The 24,462-nt window shown below is 36.0% G+C and overlaps 1 protein-coding gene and 1 long non-coding RNA gene across 4 annotated transcripts; one reads left to right on the top strand and one right to left on the bottom strand.

Annotated features, from left to right (window-relative positions):
* Positions 1 to 251: 251 nt before the first annotated feature.
* LOC107996223 (glutamate decarboxylase) lies at positions 252 to 21,178 on the bottom strand. 3 transcript variants are annotated; one of them, XR_001765754.3, is made up of 12 exons: positions 20,918 to 21,178; positions 19,906 to 19,991; positions 19,404 to 19,494; positions 16,622 to 16,858; positions 11,077 to 11,393; positions 10,567 to 10,818; positions 10,116 to 10,183; positions 6,151 to 6,229; positions 4,777 to 4,926; positions 4,347 to 4,541; positions 2,013 to 4,084; positions 252 to 1,883 (listed from the first exon to the last, which is right to left on the bottom strand). XR_001765754.3 is itself a non-coding variant. In XM_017054178.3 (11 exons), exons 2-11 carry the CDS (start codon positions 19,960 to 19,962, stop codon positions 3,911 to 3,913), a joined length of 1,620 nt encoding a protein of 539 aa, XP_016909667.1. In that variant the 5' UTR covers positions 19,963 to 19,991; positions 20,918 to 21,178; the 3' UTR covers positions 252 to 3,910. The 3 variants fall into 3 exon arrangements, 2 of the variants coding, with proteins under 2 accessions (XP_016909667.1, XP_061939926.1); XM_017054178.3 differs by having other exon boundaries at positions 252 to 4,084; XM_062083942.1 differs by lacking the exon at positions 19,906 to 19,991 and having other exon boundaries at positions 252 to 4,084; positions 20,918 to 21,175.
* Positions 11,389 to 16,881, top strand: LOC133667174 (uncharacterized). The gene is made up of 2 exons (XR_009832411.1): positions 11,389 to 11,848; positions 16,645 to 16,881. It is a non-coding gene; the product is annotated as an uncharacterized LOC133667174 (long non-coding RNA).
* Positions 21,179 to 24,462: the final 3,284 nt, after the last annotated feature.

Raw genomic sequence — 24,462 nt, forward strand, 5'->3', positions numbered from 1 at the left:
ACCACGTGTCTAGTCGAGCAATTCTTTACCACTTTTGCATTTTATCTCTTCAAAATATTTTGTCTATTCATATTTTGTTATTTATGATATAAATGATATAATGATATATGATATAAATGATATAATATTCCCAATATATTTTCAAATAATACATCAATTTTAATAGTCTATAAATTCGTGGTGATTGTTTTAAATAATTTTTTTGTATTGATGATAGGATACAAACAATAACACGTAACACTTATTGACAATTTGGGATAACAGCAGTTTATTAGACATTGATATACAGTGGATAATAGGGTCAATTAGGTGATACTTGTCATAGAATCACGACGTGTCAGCGATCATCGCTAACGCCGCATAGATCTTTACATAGTCCATATTCTTTCGCTCATTTTGTCGTCAAGGAGAGTTTTGCTCACACGTGTACATACATGTATATATATATTTATTTATATATAATTTTCTCCTCATCTATTTATATATATATATAATATTATATATATAAATGTACTCTCGTTTTCTTCTTTTTTTTTCTTTGTTTAATTACATACAATTTTATAATATAAGGATAGCTGCTCTGATTTTTTTCTCTCTCTCTCTTTCTCTCTCTCTTTTTCATTTTGGAAGACGTCGGATTTTGTTGTTGTTTCAACTTAAGACTAATAATTAACAATAACGAGGTCAGGGTTGATGAGCCCTGGATCAATTTGATAAATCACAAGAAAAGGAATTGACCAACGTTAATTATACTTGTGCCGATTTCGTCTAGTTTGGTGCTTTGGTTTGAAAATTAAAAAAAAAAATTTTTAATTAGGTGCATCGAAAAATACAACAGTGCATCATGCATATCTCGCTACTAGTGCATAGATATAAGAACTAAAGTGCATATGTGCAACAATGTATTAAATTACAATACAGTATGTAACAATGATTTATAACAGCGTAAAGTATGTAATAACAATGTCACAGGAATAGAATATAACACTTTAATTACACATCTCAAATAATTTTCACATCGATAAAATGGTGAACATATTCTATATATTTTCTTATTTACAAATTTTCGGTTCTTCATGAGTAGATGGAGGAAATGGGCACAAGAATATACAAAACCGTAGTTAATTAACGGCACTGATATGGCGACCATTTACATTTACATTCACAATGATGTGAAATTCCTAAGTTTGCCAAATGTATGTGTATTTGTATGTGGATTAAAGATTCGAGACTTCTACTTAGATAAATTCATTGCCTGTACAAATATATTATCTTTTTCCCCTCCTCCTCTCGTAAATCTTTGATGTACGTATATGTGTCTATGTATATGTGTGCATGACGTTATATTCTCATTTTTTTTTTTTTTAATTACGATAAAATACAAGAGTGAATTCATCGAAGTAAAATCAGCCATTCGTCGGCAATATCAATGACTGGTGTTAAAAAAATGTATAACGCCGATAAAATTGTAGACAATTAACAACAACGATTCGATAAAGTGTCTCTTCTGCAGGTATCGATAATCATGGTCAGATGAATGGTTATTTGTTATTTCTTTCATTTCATATTTTTCTTTTCTTTTTTTTCTTTTAAAAATACATACCTCTGCCAGCTTATAATACTGTTTAATGCATCGTGATTTCATTCGATTTTATATATAACAATTCGAACAAATCTCCTTCTTTCTTTCTCGTCAATCTTAAATCGATGTATCGTTAAGATTGATCGTTAAAGATTGACTTAAATATCGATTCTACTAATTAAACAATATTGCATCGATCCTTTGCCTGTCTTAACACTTTAACACGTTCTCTGGATATTTCATGTTTTTTCTATGCTTTCACATATCTCGTTCGTTCGTTCTTGTGATTTTTCATGAATATCTATCGAATATCGGCTCGGTAAGTATCGACGGGAAAAGAAAGCGTTAAGTAAATTCGTAGATTTAATACAATAAATACATTTAGGTATCCTTTCTTAAATATATACCTAAATATTTTGTATTTACTTACATTTAAAGTAATCTTCATTCTTTACCTCGGTGGCGAGTGAATCGAAAAATCTATATAGAATTCATTCGGTTCTTAAGTGTTGCCTTTTATTCTCTTTGTCGAACAGATTGAGATTTTTTCGTCGTTTTTCACAGGAGCAAAATTATCGTAAATATTTTTATTCGTCCCATTTAAAAAAAGAAACAAAACTACGATTAATGATGCTTTATTTTCGATCAATGAAACGAATCAATATGTGAGAAGTGATGGGCTAACTAACGAACGATCGAATAGAATTCCTCTAAAAGTGTCGCGTGAAAGACGTAAACGCGTTTCGATAAACTATGAAAACTAATTTCTAAGAAGACTTCATCAACTATATAATAAGATCAGTTTCCAACAGTATATAAAGGTAATCGACGAACTAAATGACAACCGTTCGCACGAATACTTGAAAAAGCATGTACTTTCATGGGTTTGTGTTTTGTATTTTAAAATCTCAACGCTAAATATATATTTATATATGTATATATATATGTATATAATATACGCTTTGTTCTTCATATAATTATATATTTTTTTTTGTTTTAACGTTATATTTATACTTCTTTTTTTCCCCCAAATTTCCTATATTAATAAATATTCTCTCTCTGTTTTGATGAAACCTTTCGATAATAAATAATAACATACATACATTTGTATAATAATGAATGCCATACCTCTTTCATTATAACGATAAATTTTGCAAACGATCAATAAATAACAAATTCATTTTAATCATCTCAACGAATTAACGAGCAAAATGAATTGTAACTATCTAACCAGAGAAATTAAAGTTATCGTTTTTAATCGTGATATTATCTTTATATTTCTTCTATATAAGTACTCCATTCCAAGTAAAAATATTTTGTACATTCTATCTCGTTCTATTCGAACGAATTCTTTTTTTTATTCATTTCAATTTCAAGAATTCCTTTTTTTTTTAATTTTTATTCGCTTATTTGTTTATATTGTTCAACTTGCGCCAACTTGCGCAAATCTAATTGTTCGTTCGAGATCAATCTCGACTCTACAAATTCTGCAAGGATAATAATAAATGAAACGGGACTGACTGTGTGCATTCGTATGCATATATCCTCGAGCAAGAAATCAAATTATCGATTTAAAAAAATGAAGGGACCGAATCGTTGACTATAAGCGTGATGATATATCTATACTTTACTATTGCTTCATTTTACGATGAAAACACATCGTTGCTATCCCTTCGTCTCCCTTCACCCTCTAAGAAAGTACTTATAGCGCTGAGAATGAGAACTAGTAACATTTACGGCCGGAAGCATCGCTAGAGCTTTTTTTTTTAACTTGACTCTTTCGTTTCACGGATATACGCTTATATCTAGAGAACTTACGTGCTATGAGTATCCTTTGATCTTCGGTTTGTTGCTTCGTAAATATGCTGAAGAAGCGTTTTTTTTCTTTTTCGTGCTACGATGATAATCACCACTCCCTTCTCTCGTCAATTTCGATTACGAATAACCAAATTAAATTATAAAAAGGCAAAATATAATAATTTCCATCGATAGAGAAACAATTATCGTTAATTTAGCCATTGGTTTTCATTTCTTATGGTTGATAATAAAAGTAAATTATGATTAATCAAACGATATCGATTTATAATGGAAAGTTTCCATTAATAGAAAAGAGAAGAGAGCAGGTGGGTGCTTAAATTATTAATCATGATTGCGATTCTCGAATTTGACCTCCGGATTTTGTACACGTGATGAAACGCGGTTAAACTCCTGCTCGTTAATGAATTTCTAATATCAACAGGAATATTTCACTTTCGATATGGTGTCGCGATTTACATTAAATCGTGCCCCCTCGGTTGATTATGTAATTAATTAGAACAGGCAGGTTTCTTACAGATCGTGGCCTAACCGGTCCATTTCCGCCAGCAGAAAATCGACATCCGCTTCCGTGACCGCGGCACTCGAGATAATATTTCTGAAGAAATTGGGTCGTCGATCGTCCGGCTGGTAACCTACCATCAGTGTGCCAGCTTGCATCATTCGGCCTTTCAAGATTGGACAGATCTGTGAACACATTGTTTTCCTCTGTTGTTTCTTCCACTGTTGGCTAATTGCTATTATTATGTAAATCAGTGATAAAGAAGAGATCTGTAAGTATTATATTATTCACAAGAATAGTCAGAGCTTGGTCAAATTAATCAGAATATTGGAATTCGTAATTGAGAAGTTTGATAATTGAAATGCACAAGATGTTTAAAGATACTGTTATTTATAAAATAGTTTAGAAAAAGAATAGAAAATTAGAAGAGTTAGGATTTAATCTCACATCTCCTAAGATTTTGATTCTCTCCTGAGTATGCGGCATGTTTCTAACGCGTGTTGGCAAATACCAGAAGCAGACGTTCACCATTTCGGGCTCTAGGATTAGGTAATACTTGTCAGGCATCTGCTTGATCCTTCTGACCATGTATTCCGAAAGTTCCATCAGTCGATCCATGTGTTTCCCGAATCCTTCTGTACCCTATATAAAAAAAAATTCTCTATCTCTCTGCAATCCTTTTCTTTCTTCTTCCATTTTTATCACATTTTTTCGTTTCCATTAAATTAAACATAATTTTAACCGCTTATCTAATAAAATATATCAAAATTATTTTCTTAATTCAATCTTCTTCGTGAAAAAATTTATTTTCCTATTTTTATTTTTTGTTTCGTTTTCACGAATCGAGCATAATTCTTCTTCGATCTATGCTATTTACCTTGGCTCGCCATTGCAACCAAAGTTTGAAGATGTCATTATGACGCCCGCATTGAATCACTTTATCGCCGGTATCGTACTTCACGTCGTACAGTTTGTCTGTCATGAACAAATACTCGGCTGACATTTGATTGCAGCTAATCAGCAAACCCTGGAAAATAAAGAAGCGAATGCATGGAGGAGGCGAGATGGGGATAGTCTCGTCTGTTGTTGTTCGGTTTTCCAGTTTTTCCAACTCATTTTACAGGACACAATGAGCATACGTTTCGAGCTATGTTTGAGAAACTTTCTAATTGACAGGCGCGAGAAAGAACAAACGTGAGAGACGGGTCCCGGTCGATATGAGAACTCATGCGCAGGAAGAGGGAAACTGAGGGATATTGAATTTACAAAATGGCGAATGGTATCCTGCCACCCTACAGGTCGCCATTGTACCTCATGATTCTACGATTTCGTATTCGTTGAATGTCCTCGTAAATCGAACGTTCTTTCTTTTAATATTGTGTCATTTCTTTCATTATTTTTCCATGTAATAAAAAAAAATTGCAGCGAAAAGGATTTTGTTTTTACTGTAACCAACAGGAAAATTAAGAAAATTACGCTTAAAAATGTGCACGAATTTAAAAAATTATCAAAAGTATATTGTCTTTCTCAACATTAGAATTGTCAAACTGTAATATATCTCATTTAAATACAATAGATGATTGTAATTCAAATGATATATATGTGAGAGATAATGTGTAATTAGTGAAGAGATCTATAGAAAAATTAAAAAAAAAATGAAAATCTCAATTGTTAATTCAAACATCAACAATGATGAAAAACACCTACAAGTTTTTTTTAATTTTGAATAATTTGAACGTAAAATTCATTAAAATTTTTTAAAATTTCCATAAATCATATACTATATATTACAAATCGATACTCGAGCTGTGCTTACAAATTTGCAACAATTTCTTAACCAACCGATCGCCAAACGTAACATATTAAGAATAAGGAAAGAAGTTCCCTCGTTCGAAACGTTCCGTGGCAGCCGGTGCACGGAATTTTAATATCCAAGGGGGAAGTTCTGAGTCGGCAATATAACTACGCAGGCGTGCGGGGGCGAATAAACCCTCGTGCGAGCCACGGTGGTACGGTCGGCAACATATGTTATCTCTTAGTTTAATTAAATTCCTGCAGTGCCGCGTTCCAACGCGTACACGTCTCGGCCCCTCGGAATGCAGCCACCGTTGTGTCATCACCCTTACAGAAGACAGGAATTTCCGTCCACGGGATCTCGAGATGTCGATTTGTTCGCCAGGATACACATGCACGTGGAACGATTTTTACAATTACGATAAGACGAATAGTAATCGATTTGAAAGTGACTTACGTCCTCCTTGAAGTGAATCGTCGAACATTGAAGCAACGCCCCCATGAGTTTATGCGGGTTCCAGGTCACGGAATCGGCTCTGTGAACGATCGTGTTTTTTTTTATGAAGAATATCATGCGCATACATCGTTATTAACCCCTTAAAGACCGAATTATTTTATTCGAAATAAATCAAAATTGGATATGGTCGTTAAGGGGTTGAAAGTTTGAAAACTGAAAGAATGTGAAATTGATAATATAACAGTTTCTTACAAAAAATCTTTCTATGTCCTTTAAAAGAACGATTTTTTTATTAATACTATACAATATTATTAATTTTTTTCTTAAAATTTTGAAATCCTTTTTATAAAGTATATGGAATGAGCGATATAATTTTGAATAATTAAAAAGAGAATATTCTAAGATATCAAAGTCGAAATACGCGATAAATATAAAGAAGTTTAAAGTTTTTTGCGATTCAAATTTCGATTCAATAACAAGGGATAAATGAAAGGAAGCGACTGGAACAGATTTTATCAGCGATTTATCGAGAAGGAGCGAAGGTGGCTGAGAAAGGCGGTCGAGCTCAGCTGGTCGTCAAACGTTTATCCACTCCCACTGGGACCAATAGGGGATAAAATATGAGTTATTTTCCCTCCACGCAGCGCGGTCCATCAATTCGAGAGAAGAGCTATTAATATAGCCACGGGATTGGATTTAACCCTGCTCCTAAGAGACACACCCTTGCGGCAAAAACTCCTAACCCTTCTTAATCCGTGGCACAAAACGCGAGAACCTGTGTACTATTTGACATTAATTTCCTATGCATTCAACAAGTGTCGCTCACCTTTCTATTAGAATAACTTATCATACAAAAATAAATGATATACGATATTTTTAAATATAAAAATCCTCATGGTGAAATTTCAAATATTTTTAGAACGAGATATATTTGTATATATAAGTTGGAAGATAGTAAAAATAGAATAGATAAATTTCAGTGTTAATTATTGAGAAGCTTCAACCGTTTCGTTTAAATAGAGGTTAACTTGGCTCAAGTAGAATCAGGCGTGCACGTGCAGACAAGCGTGGCCGTCCGATGACAAACGTTATCGACACTTGGCAACTGACACATATATCGCGACACTATCCCTACTTGTCTGTCGACTGCTCTGTGGATGATGCGAGGGTACTCGAAGCAACCAGGAAAAGAGATCCGTGTCGGCGACAGCCGTTTGTCATTAGTCACTCTTCTGCATCCTCTTCAACCTTATACGAGTTTATCGTAACGTTGTATCACCGCCATTTTCACGAGCTTGTGCCATTCCAAATTTCGTGCACTTCGCACAATTTGCATCACTTCATTCATAAATACACTTTGTAGTTACACATTTAGCTTCAATAGCTTTTATATTTTATCGTTCACGATTCAATTAATGAGTTATATAATTTTTGTTATCGAAAGATTGAACGTGTTGCTCCACGTGTTCTAATTTTCCATTAGTTAAAAAAAGGTATCGATAAAAGTGTGCATAATGTGTGGGTATAAAGCTCGAGTGATTAATGCGATTCGCAGCTGGGGTTGGCGCGTGCAGCGCCCTTCCGTTCACTCTTAAATTCATCCTAGGTGCCAACCCCAAAAGCCGCGCAATATATATCACGAGGGTTGCTAATTATCCCTCACCACTTAGGAAAAGCTAAGCGCGAAAAAAAAAGAACTGGTTTTCAATTGAAACTCAGTCAGATTCCTCCAATTCGAACGAAGAGAAAATTAATAATTCTTATGTAGACATTCTGACATTAAAATCAAAATTAGAAGAAGATACAAACAAACGATATTTAAAGAAAGAAATAGAATAGACGAGTCTTAAAAGAACATCTCTCTTCACAAAACAAAGACAATTCGCAGCGATCGTCGAAAAAGATCGGAATAATCGTGCTCCAGGGAATCGAGGATCGTGTAATTTGCATGAAAGCGTGTGTATACGAAGGAAAAATACACGTGAAAAGCATGGAAGCCCGCGACAAAACTGTCGAATCCATCGAGAGAAGGACTTTCAACTTCACTTCCGCCTGCAGACCTCTCCTTCCTTCCTCAACCACCTTTTATGCGTAATCATTTCTGACTTTGTCGCGACGCTGGAATCACGATCTCCCTTTCCTTTCTGATCCTCCTTTTCGCGAGTCCGCGCCGTTCTGTTCGAGGGATGAACAACGAAGGGAGTGGTTGGAGAGCGACGGAGAGCGACATTGAACGAGAGAACGAGGAAAGCTCTGTTCCCTTTGTACGAGTTTAATCCAGCATTGTCGAGGCACGGTCTTTTATTTCAGACCCGCGGAAGGCACAGTACGATGCGGCGCCGCCGTCGATATATAAAGAGGAGAGTTCTGTTCTGCAAATGCGCTCCAGGGAACTGATCCAGCTGTTGCTCGTCCTTCGGATTTTTCGTTTGCCATTTTAATCAAGACCTTCACAGGAAGGAAGTTCTGGAGTACAGTCTGTGCAAGCAGGAAATTCAAGGCGATTGCATGGAGTGTGGAGGACTTTTGCTCGGATTTTTTCTTAAGCTTTGTGAAAATCGAATTACTATGAACTATTGATGAAAATAATTCGAAGTATCGTGAAAATAGTTTCAATTCGAAATTATGTGTTTCGAAAATTGGTAATACAGATATTGGAAAAATATTTAAAATTGGAAATAATATTTTGTAACGATGGTAGAAAGAAATTCTATGATCCGAATATTATTATAAAAATTTGCAATACGAAAATGGTAAATGTTAAAGATTCAATTTCATTCAATTTCATTTCGCGACAAAGAATATTCATCTCGATAACTACTCGCGCGTAGAAAGAGAAATATGCATGACAGCTATTGTTCGTGCATCTTTTGTAGCATACGTGTTGCTATAATATTCCGTTGTTGCGGAAAAAATTTTCTAAATAAAAAATTCCGAGTAAATTCCACGAAATTGGAAAGCAAGCCGACGCGAGTATTCGATATTACTCCGAGTTCGGATGACTTTTCGAGTGAAAATGATTTTCTCGACAGGCCTCGTGCCACTTTTTTTCGGGTCACGGACTGTCTGGGGGTTGAATGAAGGGAGCAGATGCGGCCGGATGCAAATCGTGGATTAATCTCGCCAACCCCATCCGAGCCACCCCCTGAATCGGCCTATCCCTGACCCCCAATTGCAGCACGAGGGGTCGGACATCACTCGCCTCCGCGATTCTATATGCGAAAGTTCGCATGTGTCGAGGACAGGAGTCACTCCTTTCCATCCATCCCCTCGATTCCATGGATTACGATACTGTCGAGAAATTGCCAGCAGGTATCTTCTTTCCGCGTCGATTAATTTATCCGAATTATTTCCAACATTGTGTCCAGATTATTGTAGATTAATGTATAGTTAATCGAGAAACTTTGCGAGTAGCCAAACAATAATAATTCTATTTTCAGAGGAAGATGAAGCCAATTCTTAAAATTTCAATGTTTTTATTCTTTAAATATGAGTATAATAATGAAGAGAAAAGATTGTTAATATTCTGCACACGTAGAATTAAAATCAGAGTTTGAAGTTTGATTAATTTCGTATGATTGTTCCTGCGATTGACTAAATTTAATTTACAGATGAAGTCTACCAATATCTATTCTCAGTTCTCTATTCATATGCAAACTGACTTTTCTTAAGTTTAAATCTCGTTCTAGCCAGGAAAAACTTTATCTACTTGGAAGAAACTTTATCGATTTTATCCACATTGTGTGTGTATACTTCGTTTCCGAGTGACTCCATCAAACTAAGCCTCAATAAACTATAAAGTATGAGGATTAAGCCACCCCTCTATAGAACACGTGTGGAGGTGTTTCTGATTGATCGAAAAGCTATATATATATATCTTAAGGAGAAGATTGAACAGTTTGAGGGTGAAGATGTATCGTATTTTTACAAAGATAGTTATTCTATTTTTTTTTTCTTTCACTCACCGTTCGATGCCTGTCATTCGAGGATGCCTGTATTTTCTCGAGAGAAGCAGTCCACCACCCCAAGCCGCCTGAGAAAAAAATATTTTGTAAAATGTAGAGAAACTAAAGAATTGTTGTGTATTAAAGACTTCGTAAGTTTTGACTTCGAGCAAAGCCCAGATTTTCCGAATTTTCCCCTAATTTAACCGATCGAAATACTGGCCGTCGACTAGATGACGCTTCTCACATTTATTATTTACGTTAAGGCTCTTAGGCATTTGGCATTTATCGTTCGAACGTTGAACGCAGATTTGAATAATCTGTCTAAGCTAAGTGGAATTCTCTGTTCTTCCTTTCTAACTTCGAAACACTTTTCATCCTCGATTTTGTACACATTACACTGGTCGATTAAATTATATTGTCTTGATCGTTTTATTATTATTGGAGAAAATTAAATGATCTAGAAACTTACGTCGATGTGCAGCCAGAGCTTGTGTCTCTGGCATATATCAGCGATTTCTGGAATAGGATCGAACGCTCCAATGACGGTCGTTCCTGCGGTAGCGTTCACGAAGAAGGGGATGTGTCCTTTGGCCTTGCGTTCAAGAATTAATTCTTCCAGTTTCGAAGGAATCATTCGGCCTCGATCGTCGCTAGGAACCATCACGCAATTGTCCGTTCCCAATCCGCAGACAGCGGCGCACGATTTCACCGAATAATGGCACTGTTCGCACGAAAATAAATAAAATTTCAAACATACATTTCCGTTTATTTTTCCGTAGATTTAGAAAAGAAAAAAGGAAAAAAAAATAAGGTTTTTATTTCGATAATTTCATAATTCCATTATCTATAACTCTGTATCTCAAGAGATAAATAAGATAACACGTCGTTTTATATAAGAATTTTATCCTAAGCGATACGATCCTATCTTATCGATGACATACCGCAAAGGCACAAAAGCGATAAGTAGAGCAAAACGTACCTGGTCAGACGTGAACATAACCAGCTGTCCACCCACTGCGGAGAGGCCCCGCTCTTTGTACATAGGGAACATTTTATGCCTGGCAGCGAGAAAGGCGTACAGATTACTGATGGAACCTCCTGGGGCAAGGATGGAGTCGCCACCGCTCCAACCGATCAGTTCTCTCATCTTCTGAAGCACCACGTGCTCCATCAGTATGAACACCGGCGCGATTTCGTAGGTGAACATGTTGGTATTAGCTGTCGCTGTCAACCATTCGCCAGCCATCGAGACGAGGTCCAGACCGCAGGACAATTGATTGAAAAAATGTGGATGACCTAAGCAAAAACCAGAGAAAAGAATTATCGAATCAATTTATCTTTCAACAATTCTAGAGACGAATATCTTTTCATTGTCGATTGTGATTTGCGAAACAATTATTATGGAAGAGAAACGCGTTCGAATTAATCGTTTTCTATTTTGAATCAAGGGTAGCGGTTCTAATTCCTTTGAAATCGTGATTGTTCGAAGACGATTCTTAATTGTAGGGTAATTAATAACAGTGACGTGGCACGTGGCCAAAAATTATATTATATAGTGTAGATTCGTGGCAGTGGCAGTGAGGTCGAAAGGCACATGGATGGAAAGAGGGAAAAGAGCTTTAAGCCGCTCTCTGAGTACGTTGTCATCCGCTCTGCTGAACATCGCGCCAGGATCAGGGTTAATGCTTCTGTTCGATGGGAGCCTGCCTTCTGATGCAGACGGAGGGTACAAGCGCTACTGTTTCTTGCATGTGAGTAACTTATCGTTTCTCCTTGCTATATTTCCTTTTTTTTTTATTATTAAGAATTAATAATGTTTTGTATTAAGAATTAACAACGAGTCAATTTAGATATTAGGAAAAAAATATTTTTGCAATTGCAAAATAAAATTGAAGGATTACAATGAAGAATAATTTGTATTAAAAATTGAACCAATTTTGTAAATTTTAAACATTAAGAAGAGATGTTTATGCAATATAGAAATCGTAATGAAAACATTTATATTCATAGAGTAGAGGTTTTTTTTAACAATAGCTACCATATATATGCTCGAAATTTATGTTTTCCATGATGCAGGATTTTTTTGCCCACCCTTACATCCTATCATTCTCTTAAATAACGTAGATCCCTTGATCCCGAGAATTGATGGATTCACTCCATTGAATATCCGGCCACGAAAAGACTTTTTCCCCCGAGTGCACGATAACCTTTGATAACCAAACGGCCATATTCGGTTTTCCGGGCGAAACCTCCAGAGTCGCGTTACGTTCTTTTTCGATAAATACCCTCGGTAGTAAGACCAAACACTAAGAGAATGAGAGAGAGAGAGAAAGTTTCGTGAGAGGGTGGTGTCTGGACATTTTAATCTCACGGTATTAGTGATTGATTGACGTGTGACGCCAACCTATTGGGGGTCTAAGTGTTCCCCTTGTAACATCTGGATTTCTAACTTGAGATCGTAATTTTCCTTGAGATCAGGAATCGAATCACAATTTCTTATCTTTTTGCTACCCCGATAATCAAAATACTTTTTCCAATACTTTAATACTTTAACGATAAAATACTCACAAATCTTAAAATATTAATCTTAAATATAAATTTATAAAATTTAAATAATTCAATTACACATTAACACCTTCTTTTTTAAGTTTCAATTTTTCAAATTAACATACGTCTCAAAACTGAATTACCTCGAAAAGAGATCAATAATCCAAATAATCATATCCATAACTCCTTATCACTTCCTTTTCTTTCCTGAAATCCTAACGGTGGAATTCAATCACTGGCCAAAGCATCGTGACGAGTGTATATCTGGACAAAAAAAGTCTCCACCCCAGAAGGCGATATCGGGCAGCGGTATCTGGAGCCGTTTGTCGCGGTGTTATTCGCAATTATCTTGGTCCGTGGATCGTGGCACGCGTCCGGTTCTGGGGTGTGCAACAAGACGTCTCCCTTTCCCTGCTCCACCCCCGATTTTTCCAAGAGCACCGAGGGTCGATGGTCCGAGGAGCCCGCATTTTGCGCGTCACACGCGTCGCTGCGCGACTAGATTGTTTGCAGAGGCTCTCAAATCAGGAGGAGAACTCAGGAAAAACAAACTGTTTCGACCAGCTGGCGAGATTATCCATTGTACGCCATCATCCGTTGCAAATGTATTTTATAGCTCATTTACATCCACATTAGATAAATCGAGGGTACAAGTTTCAGCATGCCTCGCTTCTTAAATGAAATTTTTTTTATAAAATAAATACGAAGAATAAATTTAGAGGGAAGGGGGAAAATAGAAGATCGTTTTAATGGATATTGCTAAAGTTTCTATTGGAAAGTGTAAAAAGTTTTTTAAAAATGAGGGAAACGTGTTCTAAAAATTGGTGCTCTATTGTGAGAATGTTTAATGAAATTCAGTGTAACAATACGTGATGGAATTGGGGGTGTTTGTGTAATTTGAAGGAAGATAGAAAAAACAAATGCACGAGAGTGCAACGTGCGGATCGAGATAAGCCAGGCAAGTTGGCGTATTATGCAGATTTAAGTGTATGTTAATTCTGCATAGAGTTGCAGGGATTTTCGAACCAGATCCCCTTAGACTCGTTCCCATCGCCGCGAAGTAATGGCAAAATAGAGGACAACTCTTAAAACTAATGGAGAACGATCTTCTTTTTCTCCGAAAGTGATCTCTTTCACATTTACAAAATAATTTGATATAAAGATTATCTTTTATTTAATTTTAAAAAGATAATTATTATTGAATTTGTGTTAAATTAACAGCTTCTTTGTTTAATTTGTTGAAAAATATTCCTCGTAAATATTTATATCAATGAATTTTCGAGTCAACATATGGAAGTAAACTTGTTATAAGTATTATACTATGGATTCCATGATTTGTTTCTTTCACTGGATTGCTTTTACGAGCAATTACAATGTCTGAGGGTATTATTTTCCGACTAATTTGCCCTCTTTCCCCGCATCGAGAAGAGAAAGGGAACACAACGTGGAGAACCTGTTCCACGCAGATCAGGGTAATATATTATAGGGCTTACGATTTGTAAGAAGAGAAGTGTGTAACCCAGACTTAACATTAATACCGTGCAATCAATCATACACGAAAAAGAAACCATTTCGAATGTCCGAACTCAAATAACGATGGAAGAAAATTAATAACACACTTCAGGTTCCATGTTCATAATATTCATTATTTCGTTGTCGAGATATCTATTATTGGCAATTTGATAAAATTTTTATTCCTTCATATTTGGATAACTGTGAGAATTATCAGAAACGATTAATATTTTAAATAAAAATCTTTTATTGCCAAGAATTCTTTTTTTCTTCATTCTCCGGGTTTGTCGTTGATGTTACGATATTTGGATAGCCATGATTTTCATGATGAATTCCATTCATGGTGAGAATACCGATCGAATGACGTAACAACTTGTGCGTTCCGTGACGAAACGATTTCTACATTCCACGGCTAGCTATCGATATCAATTTAAATTCCAATGGGTGTACCCGGTGCGTCCGCGGCGAAAGCTCGACGAAGGGTTCACTCGATGGTGTGCGGTCCCCTCCTCCTCTCCGCTCGTTCGCCCCTATTTACTATTTCCCTCGATCCCACCGAGGGAAAATCGTGTAGAAATGGCTCTTAATTACACCGATCCTATTGAATTCACCACTCTGCCCAGTGGTGCCACGTGCACTAACGCTACAACCGTGTTTTTCGATGGGCACAGTTTGTATTCTTCTTTCCCGTGCTTTTCCCCCCTTCCGAATTCCGATAGTTTTCATCCTTGGATTCGAAAGAAAAAAGGAGATCCTAATTTTGGTAGCGGAAATCGAAGTTTTTCATGGAAAATTAGAGATTGAAAATGGAAAAACGATTTTCTTCTTTTTCTTTTTTTTTTTGTAATCTTGCCAAGTCTTATGTACTATTGGAAATTTCTTTAGATGTGAGAATCTTGTTTTCCAGGTCGAACTAACTGGAGCATCTATTTCCGATATCGACGAGTTTCGAAGGAAACGTACAGTCCTTATCCAGACATTGAAATTTCCAATCTTCGTGGTTGAATAGTATATTATATAATAAGATAAACAAAAATCAACAACGATGTATCCAGCTGTATCGCAATTAATCGAGATTTCATTGTTAATCAATTAATTAATTTATTCCATGATTTTTGGAAATTAATGGAAATTCCACAAACTTATTCCTAATTTCATATTTTATTTTTAAAGTATTCCAAAAATATTCTCATAAATAATTTCTATTCTTAAAACCTCTCAGATATCTTTTCTTCTCTTACCACGTCATATTTCAGAAGACTATCATCACCTTATCATCCAGCAACCCCAAAAAAATATTTTCCAAACGTATCTCCTATCAATCGATTCCACAGCAGAAGGGAGAATGCCTTCCTTTTTTCATGGTTTCGATGACTATGATCAAATGCTATGTTACTAGAAGGGAATGTCTCGTGGCACGTAATCTAATAACGAGTTTTTGTCCGTATACACGGTGCACGCGTCTTTCTATACACAAGGGTGGCTCGTCACCATCGACTCTCGCTACCAGACAAGCTTGATTCCTGGCCTAAGTTCGGTTAGCCCTCTTCCATTGTGCATTAGCATCTATTCAACCTGGTAATCGAATCCTGGCCGAGATAGCGAACTTTCGTGGGGGATTTGCGGTTGACTTTTGGCGTTTCCTCGATCGAAAGCCTCGATGAATTCGCCAGTGGCCGAATTAATACATTTCGTGCATGGCTTGTGCGATTCGAAATTTTTTCTCACAGATTCATAAATAGAAAATTCAATTCAAGATCAAAAATTTCGTTTTAGAGTTATTGAAAATTTCCAATCAGAGTCTTGAAATTTAGAATTTGCAATTCGATTTAATAAAAACAAAGTTAAAAGAGTTAAAAAGAGTTTTTAAGTTCATATTTTTAAAAAATTAGTTATTCAGTTTAATTCCTATTTTTCTATTCTCTCTATTTACGAAAGATCATAGAAATTTCAACTGAAAACTATTTCATTCCAAAAAAGGAGCAACTTAGATGGTGTACGCAGATACCGCACAACTTTTTTATTTCAGTTACCCTCGCTCATTTATCACGTGCACGAGGGCAATGTGTATATTTCGTGGGGTTGAAGCCTGCGGAAATGCTGAAAGTGTCTCTAGCCACCTTATCTCCGCTCCTAGAGCGCGTATGCTAAATTGAATATGAAATTACGTGGCTTATCGCCCTTCCAAATGCAAGGAAATGCGATAGTACAGTGTTAAACGATTCCCTGCTAGACATCCTCGAATTCCCTCCAGTTTTTCCCTCAGATAATTTTCATCGTCGATTTAAAAACATCATTTAATCCTTCTTAACTCTCCTTTTATTTTTATTTCATAATTTTTAAATTTAAAATTCATAGATTAATTAATTTAATTCCGATATATTAACTTTATCAACTTTTTTAATTTTAAGATTCTAATTTTAAGATTAATTAATAAAATTTTTAAATATGGACGTAAAACTTACCTGTTTTAACTTGGTACTTCAAGGTGGTCGAACAATCGATGAGAAGTTGCTGAAGAGTCAAGCCAGAATCGGGAATTTCGAGATCCAAGAGACGCATCATGTCGGAGGGGTGATGGAAATCGAGCACTTTTGCGTTTCTATCATTCGTGGACTTGATGAAATCCAACAGAATGTCTACCACCTTCATCAGGAACTCTCTGGTCGCTGGATAACCTTCGGCATTCTGCGGCAGGATATCTGAGAGCAATAAAAATTAAAAATTCGAATAATAGACATCCTACTATCCTTCAAATCGCTGTTTGTTCCCTTAGTATCTTCAAAATTATGACAAAGAAGACTCGACATTACCTCTTCCTTCTTTTCTCAGGACAAATTTTTTATTTTTTAAATTTTATAATTTCGAAGATGTTAAGATAACAAATTCTAATGTGTTATGCAAACAACCACATTTGATCGCAAAAAAATTAATCGTAATGATAGGCTAAATTGTCTACTGATGACTCTCTAATTGTTATAATCAAGTGAAATCTTTTCTACAGCGACACCGATCGATTTAATACCGTTTCAATTAAGCCTTCCTTTTTTTTTTTTATTTCGTGTGCCCTTCGACCTACCGCCGGCTCTCTCCATCCCAGAAAACGTCAATTATTAGAATGATTTCACCTCATCAAACAATTGAAAGTATAGACCTATATTGACACACTCTCACTTGTTTGGTGGGATGACACCATCTCACTTCTTCGTCCTCTTCCTCATCTTCCTCGTCGTCTTCCTCTTCTTCTTCGTGTCTTATGTCGGTGATGACTCGTTTTGCTGTTCGAAAAGTTTCCATGCAATCGCATAACATACATGTCACAACATTGAATGAAAATGCTTAAGAGAAAAGCGTGAATACAATGATGCAAAATAAGAATAAATATTTAAAAAATATAGATTTGGCCCGAAAAAGAAAAAGAATAATGGAATATTCGAGATTTCAAGATGATTTTTCTTTGCTCTGCTTTGATAAAGAAAAAACATTTACAATGGGACATTTTAATGTGTTTGTGGTAAATCCTTGGTAAATTGAACTGTCCTTTAGTCGCAACGTAACCATAAAGTATACCGTAAACCACCCTTCTTTTCCCATTGCATTAAGAAGATCCTATGGATAAACAGACTCTGCTCTATTCAGTATTCGTATCTTAAAGTCTCTGTTTCTTTATTTTAACGAAGGACGCTTGAATTTTTTTTTAAGAAAGAATTTCTCTCCCTTCCTCCTACCAAATAAAAATTTTTAGAAAAATTAATATAGAAATAATATAACGAACAACTATTTAACAAAATTTAAGACACGTCGTTGTCTTAAAATATTTCGTTTTTTTTTTAAATATTTTAAAAATATTTTAAGATAGAAGTTCGTCCAAGAAAAAAATAGAAGACTATCACTGAAGAACAAGTGTATTTTTCAATAATCACGAGAACGATGAATGAGAATCGAATGGGAAAGAAGGGTGCGTGGAATGGTGAATCGTTCTGAGCCCATGGTTAGACAAGAGAAATCCCTGGCTTCCAAGGGCTCTGCTTCGGCTAATCCACCTCTATCAATCTAATGTCCAAAAAAAGACTGTCAGAGTTTCCTTTTTTTTTCAAGCATTGTAAAAATTTCGATGGATTCAGTGATCAAGACCAAAGTAAATACTTTTATTCGATCAACGATTAAATTAACACACACAACAATCGGTAAGTTGAATTGTAACAATCGAATCATGCAAGAAACAACGAATACATGCAATTTCAACAGGATGAATTACAGATTCCATCTACGTGGAACTCATGCGTCATTTGGCACCAGATGCATCGAACCCTCTATTCGTAGGTTTAATCAAAGCGCCTTCTAGGGGTTGTTACACGTGGCAATTAGTTCCAGCAATTTATAAGCGGGATTACGGGGTTAATTTATAGTAACGAGCGGGAAAGAGATTGCTCCAATCTTTGAAGAAACGTTTTGAAGAAATGTTTCGTTTTCAATTCTGACAAATTTTTGCAATTTCTTTGCTTCATGATTTTAACTAGAAATTAACCAAATAAAAATTAATAATAATTGAAAACACTAATAACAAAATTAAGAGAATTTGATGCGCAGCTACAACTTTAAAAATTAATTTCAAAATTCTTTGGCTGATACTTTGAATTTTTTTCTTTTTATTATATTTTAAATCTAATTTATATGCACAACTCTTATCGTTATTCTACAGTTGGTAAAACGTAAACAGATTCCCTACAACAAACCCTTCCGCCCTTTCTGCGGCGTGTAATCTGTCCTCAGCCACTCGTCGCCTACGAGCCTCTTCAGGCCAATTCTAAATCCTCTATTATTATGCACCCTTCCGATCCGCGAGCTTCGCGAAATCAGGACAATATTGTGACTCCTGGATTTCATTCTCGGGAAGCCAGAGGCTTCAGAGTCCGGATACACGAGGGAAATGATTCGATATAGAACGATAATTTGCTTGGATTCGTGGCGAGACGAGACAATCAGTAGGATAAGTAGATATAAACCGTACGTGGTCAGACAAGTAAAAATGAATCGTGCAGGAGAATAGGTTTTGTTCTGTAAGCTGTAACGTTGAAATGCGTTGCAAAGTAATTTATAGATTTAATGAATAAATATAATATACAAGTAGAAATATAGAGTTTATAAAAAATTCCATGCTATTTTGACGCTTAAATATCTTACAATGTCCAGAGCATGCTGGATGACGTTGAAAATATTTTTGAAAGAAGCAATCTTTACACTCACCCGAATATTTCAAGTTACAGTGCTCTTTGGAGAGCGAGTAGGTGTTTTCGGAGCTCATTAGTCTGGTTGGTGAATGTGTTCTGGCGAAATTCTGAAATTCACAACGTAAATTTGTCAATCAGTGAATTCGACGAACATTGGTAAAACATTTATTACTGACGTTCCATACAGAATAATAAATTATAAAGTAAATCTCTTCGAAAATTCTGTCGAAGAAAGAAAATTCTTTTCAGGCAATCATCTTCCTTAATCCTTTCATTCCCAAATTATTTGTTTATAATCTTTAACATTTGATAAATACAGCATTTTTACTTTTTATAAGATTTTTAAATTGAAGTCTGGAAACGAAAGGGTTAACGAGAAAAATAATAAGAAAAGGAATGAAAGAAAAGAAGAATTATGGGTGACATAGTGACAAACGATGAAAGAAAATGAAGAGAAACAAAAGATAGACATAGAGAAACACAGGATGAATGACGTGCAGCGAGATGGAATGCCTTACATATAAGTATTCCTTGATCGCTGTGATTTTAGTGCCGATCATTTGCACATTGTCCATGTCTCTGCTTGTGCCCCTCGCCTCAGTTCCTACAACAATCAACAACAGTGTCCGCTTCAGTGTCGAGCTTCTTTCAAACTTTCGTACTTCTTTTATTATTTCTTATTATTATTCTTTGTATTATTATTATTATCCAGCAAGAGCTTGACAGAAATTGCACAATTGCGAAGCGAGAGTTAAAACGCCGAAGGAACACGGCAGGCCGAGCGACCAAAGAAACATGGACAGAGAGCATTTTGTTCATTTTCATTCTGTTTTTTTTTTCTTTCTCGTTTCGTTCCATATCTTAAAAACTTTTCAATTTTTCGATTCTTGAAATTTCAATATCGATATCGTTGCTCTCTGAACCGATCGACTGGTCCTTGGAGCGTAAAAAGATAAAGCGACAGATCGTCCTGAAGAGAGATCAAATCACACCATTCTGATGAAACAGGATTATTAAAAATATAGATAGATAGTGCGAATTATAGTACATAATAATTATCGTGCAGCTTTTTGTCCAATTTTTATTAGTATCCATAGATGTAGATAGTATTTATTTTTAATTGAATATTAAAAAATATAAAAATGCTAAAAAAAAAAAATAAGGATAAATCTTGGAAGCATTGTTTATCATTCAATATCTCGTACAATGGAGAAAGCTAAATGCAAAAACTAATATGAAAACGAATCGATCCGAAACGATCCATGTGTCCAAAAATTTCTCAATGCCATCAGCAGGAATGAAGCGAGAATGAGGAATGCGTGAAAGCGACAAAGAATAAATCTACCCAAAGAATCGAAAGGATTTCGAAGAAATATCCCAAATTTATCAAAATTACATTTCCAATTTTCCCTTTCCAATCCTCTTTCCAAAAATTTCCAAAAACCCTTTCGATCATCCGAAAACGGATGGACGATGACAGAGAGAAAGGGGTTGCAACTAAACCGTTCCTATCCAAATATAATCACTCACCAATTCCTTCGTATCACCTCGAAGGGGGTTGATCCTCACTCGTCTCGCTCACTCTCGCTCAACAGGGGATGGAATCGGTCCTAACCGAGTGTAAGGACTCGTGGATGGAACGACGGTAGACCGTGGTGGAAGCGACGACGGGCTTCGGGGTGGTTTCCAAGGGACTGCTTCCAGCCGAAAACGCCTGGACGACTCTCGAGCCTCGGCCTGACTCGGCCTGCCTCGAGTCTGCCTGACCCAGTTTCTCTCTCTCGTGCAACCCACGCACCCTATCCTCCACCTGGCGGGGGTTGTTTTTGCGTGGGCGGGGCGACGAAACCCTCTGTGCACGGGTGCTGGGGGTGCTGTGGCACGGGGGTGGCCCGCGTAGGCGTGTCGAACCTCGGCCAATCCCCGTTCGAACGTCATACTGACGTCAGAGAGGATAGTGTGACGTATCGCTCCACGCTTTATCTGTTTCCTCCGGCCCTCGAGATACATCGAGGCATCATCTCGCGTGGTTCTCGCCGCAAGGGAATGCTGCACCCCTTGTCTCCTTTTATACGTTTACGAATGCGCTCCCGAGGTGGAACCTGATGGGCTCCAAGGGGGCTACTTAGCCGCGAAATCTCCGGCACGCTTGCCCGTTTGCCGAAATACCCGCGTTATTCGGGGTGGCGAGGACAGTGAAATTCTTGGAGGATGATGGTGATGACTTCGAGTATAGTTTTCCGATCAATAATGTTGAAATTATTTCACTGGTGGGTGAAATTAATTGTAAATTAATTTGGGCGAAACGTGAAAAATGCCTTGCACGTTGGTAGATCAATTCTTTCGACTTCCGTTGATTTCTTTCGATTGAACGATTGGAAATACTAGGAATCGTTGGAATAATAGGAATCATAGTTGGAATAGAAATTGCGTCCTAGAATACAGAGTATTCCCGGAGGATCTCGAGAAATTCAAATTATCTATTTAAAAAGAATTGAAAGCCTTCTAAGAATTTGTGATTCGTTTCGGTTCAGAGGAACGCGAACGAACGCGATTCTCGAACGCGGAGAGTCGAACGTAGAGAATTCTTCCGGGATGGAAAAACGATGGAACGTGAATGGGGAGGATGGTGAAAAAGAGAAAAATCTCCGATCGCCGATTTCTCTTCGCGGAAAATGTCGCGACGCATGCTCGTTTCCACTCACGTTTCCATTCTCGTTTCCACTCTTGTTTCCACTCTCGTTTCCTTCGTGGGGGTTGAGAACTTTGCAACTGAAAGAAAGGAGGGAGAAAGAGAAAGGGAAAGAGAAAGAAAGAGACAGTGGAAACAGAGACGTAACGAGAATGAAAAACAGAGGAGGAGGAAGAAACAGAGAGACAGAGGAGGTAGGAAAGGGTAGGAAGGACAAAATGGACGGCAGCCAATCGGATGGCGAGGCAAAATGGCCGACAGTGAATTTAATCAATACTTCCTCCGTCCTTCGTGAGAGGGTGGAGGACAGGGCAAGACCCAGAAAGTGCCAGGGACGTAACAACTCGTTCTCGAGTGTACTTAATCGCATCGTCGAGGTCGATACACCTTCTCCTCTTCTCGTACGTTTTTCAGACACCGCCGGATAATGCGAATTCGTTCCTTTCTTTCAACGATCCTCCTTGTTCCACCACTAATCTTGGTGTAAAATCGTTCGTAAAATCATCCAAAGAGGAGCGCTTTGAGAAAAAGAAAAGAGTTTGTTTTAGGCAGGATAAGAGTATCCGATCTTACCTTCCATTTTATCGGATAATTCGTATCGTTATATGTTGAGTACATTCGAGTTTCTGTCGATTGCGATTGCAATTATTTCATTATATCAGTATGACAAGTCTCGTGAAGATAAAACAAAGTCGAGTGACGATTATTATCTTTAATTTGTTGAAACGTATTGATATAATTGTTTAATCGTTAAATATTCGTTTCAATAAGAATTTTTCGACATCTCGATTAAAAATTCAAATTCGAAAATGTAATTTAATCAATTAATAACGATGACATTTTTATATTTTATTAATTGTAAAATTTTGAAAAGGAAGATGAAAAGCCTAAGATGAAAAGATTTAACAGATATTTTTTTCTTACTTCTCAGAAAGTTTAAATTGAAACGATGGAGCTTGCCTGGAGCAAGTAAGAGAAGAATCTTCGAACGTCTTTGGATAAATCTTTCGATGTCGGTACAGTGAATGCAAATTATTTGTGTCCAAGTTTCTTTTTCATTGTTTCCTCGAGGCTGTTTCCCATTTTTTCTTGCTTTGTTTCGCGAGTAAGAAAAATCGCGAGAGAATCGATTAGAGGAATTGCGCTTTTAGATAATACGGATTATTTGTTTCAAAGGAAATGCAGAATGCAAATTTATAATTTAAAATTTTTAATCTCGAGTCTTTAATTTTTTTTTTCTTTTCATTCTTTTCGTAAATTAATTTGTCTACGAATCAATATAAAAATATTACCATGCACATATTTATCTGATATGCAATTATGTAGTATTATGTAGTAATTAATTTAAACTAAAAAATCAATTTTATCAAATTTTTTTTTCAAGTAAGATTAAGTAATAAAACAAATAGGTCATAATTATTTTATCTTCATATTACAATTTAATGTATTTACCAACAGAATTTTATTTTTTTTTCGATATCGAAGTGATTATCTTTCTCTCAAAGATCAATCGTAAGTGATCAATTATAGATTGTTTTCAATACAGATACATCTTTGCACATTTCAAGTATTTTATTTGTAATCATATTTTGTTCAAATTCGAGTAGAAACTACTAATGTTTTTAAATAAAAGAAAAAAAAAATAATAATAATTTTTCATTGTTACAATGAAACGAATATTTTATTATTGAATTCAAATGCAAAATTATTAGGCAAACTTGCAAATAAATCGACAAAGAATTGAAATGAGAGTTGAACGTGATTTAACAGTTCAAACGATCAAAGATAATTTACTCGAAGAAGATAGAATTTCGCGGATATGATTGAAATCCGATCGATATCCCACATATACTATAGTGTATATGCACGTATTTGTGCATACGCGAAAGGATTAAGCGTGAACGTGAATATTCATAGAGCCGGACAACAGTTACTCGTTTGCTCTGTGAAACAAATTTCGAGTAACCTAGATTGAAAACTTGGCGAATTTCGTCTGCACATTTATCTCGTTCGGGGTTATTTTTCATTTGGTAGGCAGGTATTTCGCGGAAACGTAAATGCCAGTGACACGATATATATGATCCCTTGGAAAAATTCGTATTTCACGATCAGAAAATGAAAAATTCTATCTTTAATATCGAACGAGACGAGAGGTTTAAATGAAATTAAATATTATTTCGTTCTTATAGTAATGAATGTCTAATATTTTTCTATCGCATCATCTCCTATCATCGTTATCGAATCGTTTCGCGATAAGGTTCCATGGACGAGCAGATAAAGTTGATCAAAGATTTTAATTATGGGTTAAAATATGGTTTCATCCCATGAATTCACAATTTAATTGAGACTCTTATGCAACATCTTTATAATTACACGACTTCAA

Source organism: Apis cerana, linkage group LG13, assembly GCF_029169275.1.
Source record: "Apis cerana isolate GH-2021 linkage group LG13, AcerK_1.0, whole genome shotgun sequence".
NCBI classification, from domain to species: Eukaryota; Metazoa; Arthropoda; class Insecta; order Hymenoptera; family Apidae; genus Apis; species Apis cerana.

Bases quoted from the DNA above. Each gene is read 5' to 3' on its own strand.
- LOC107996223 (XM_017054178.3), bottom strand. From the start codon at position 19,962: ATGGACAATGTGCAAATGATCGGCACTAAAATCACAGCGATCAAGGAA. The intron at 6,230-10,115 runs GTGAGTGAAAGA...GATCGTTCACAG, and splicing joins CGAATGACAGGCATCGAACG to AGCCGATTCCGTGACCTGGA. The intron at 4,085-4,346 runs GTGAGATTAAAT...ATGTGTTCACAG, and splicing joins GAATCAAAATCTTAGGAGAT to ATCTGTCCAATCTTGAAAGG.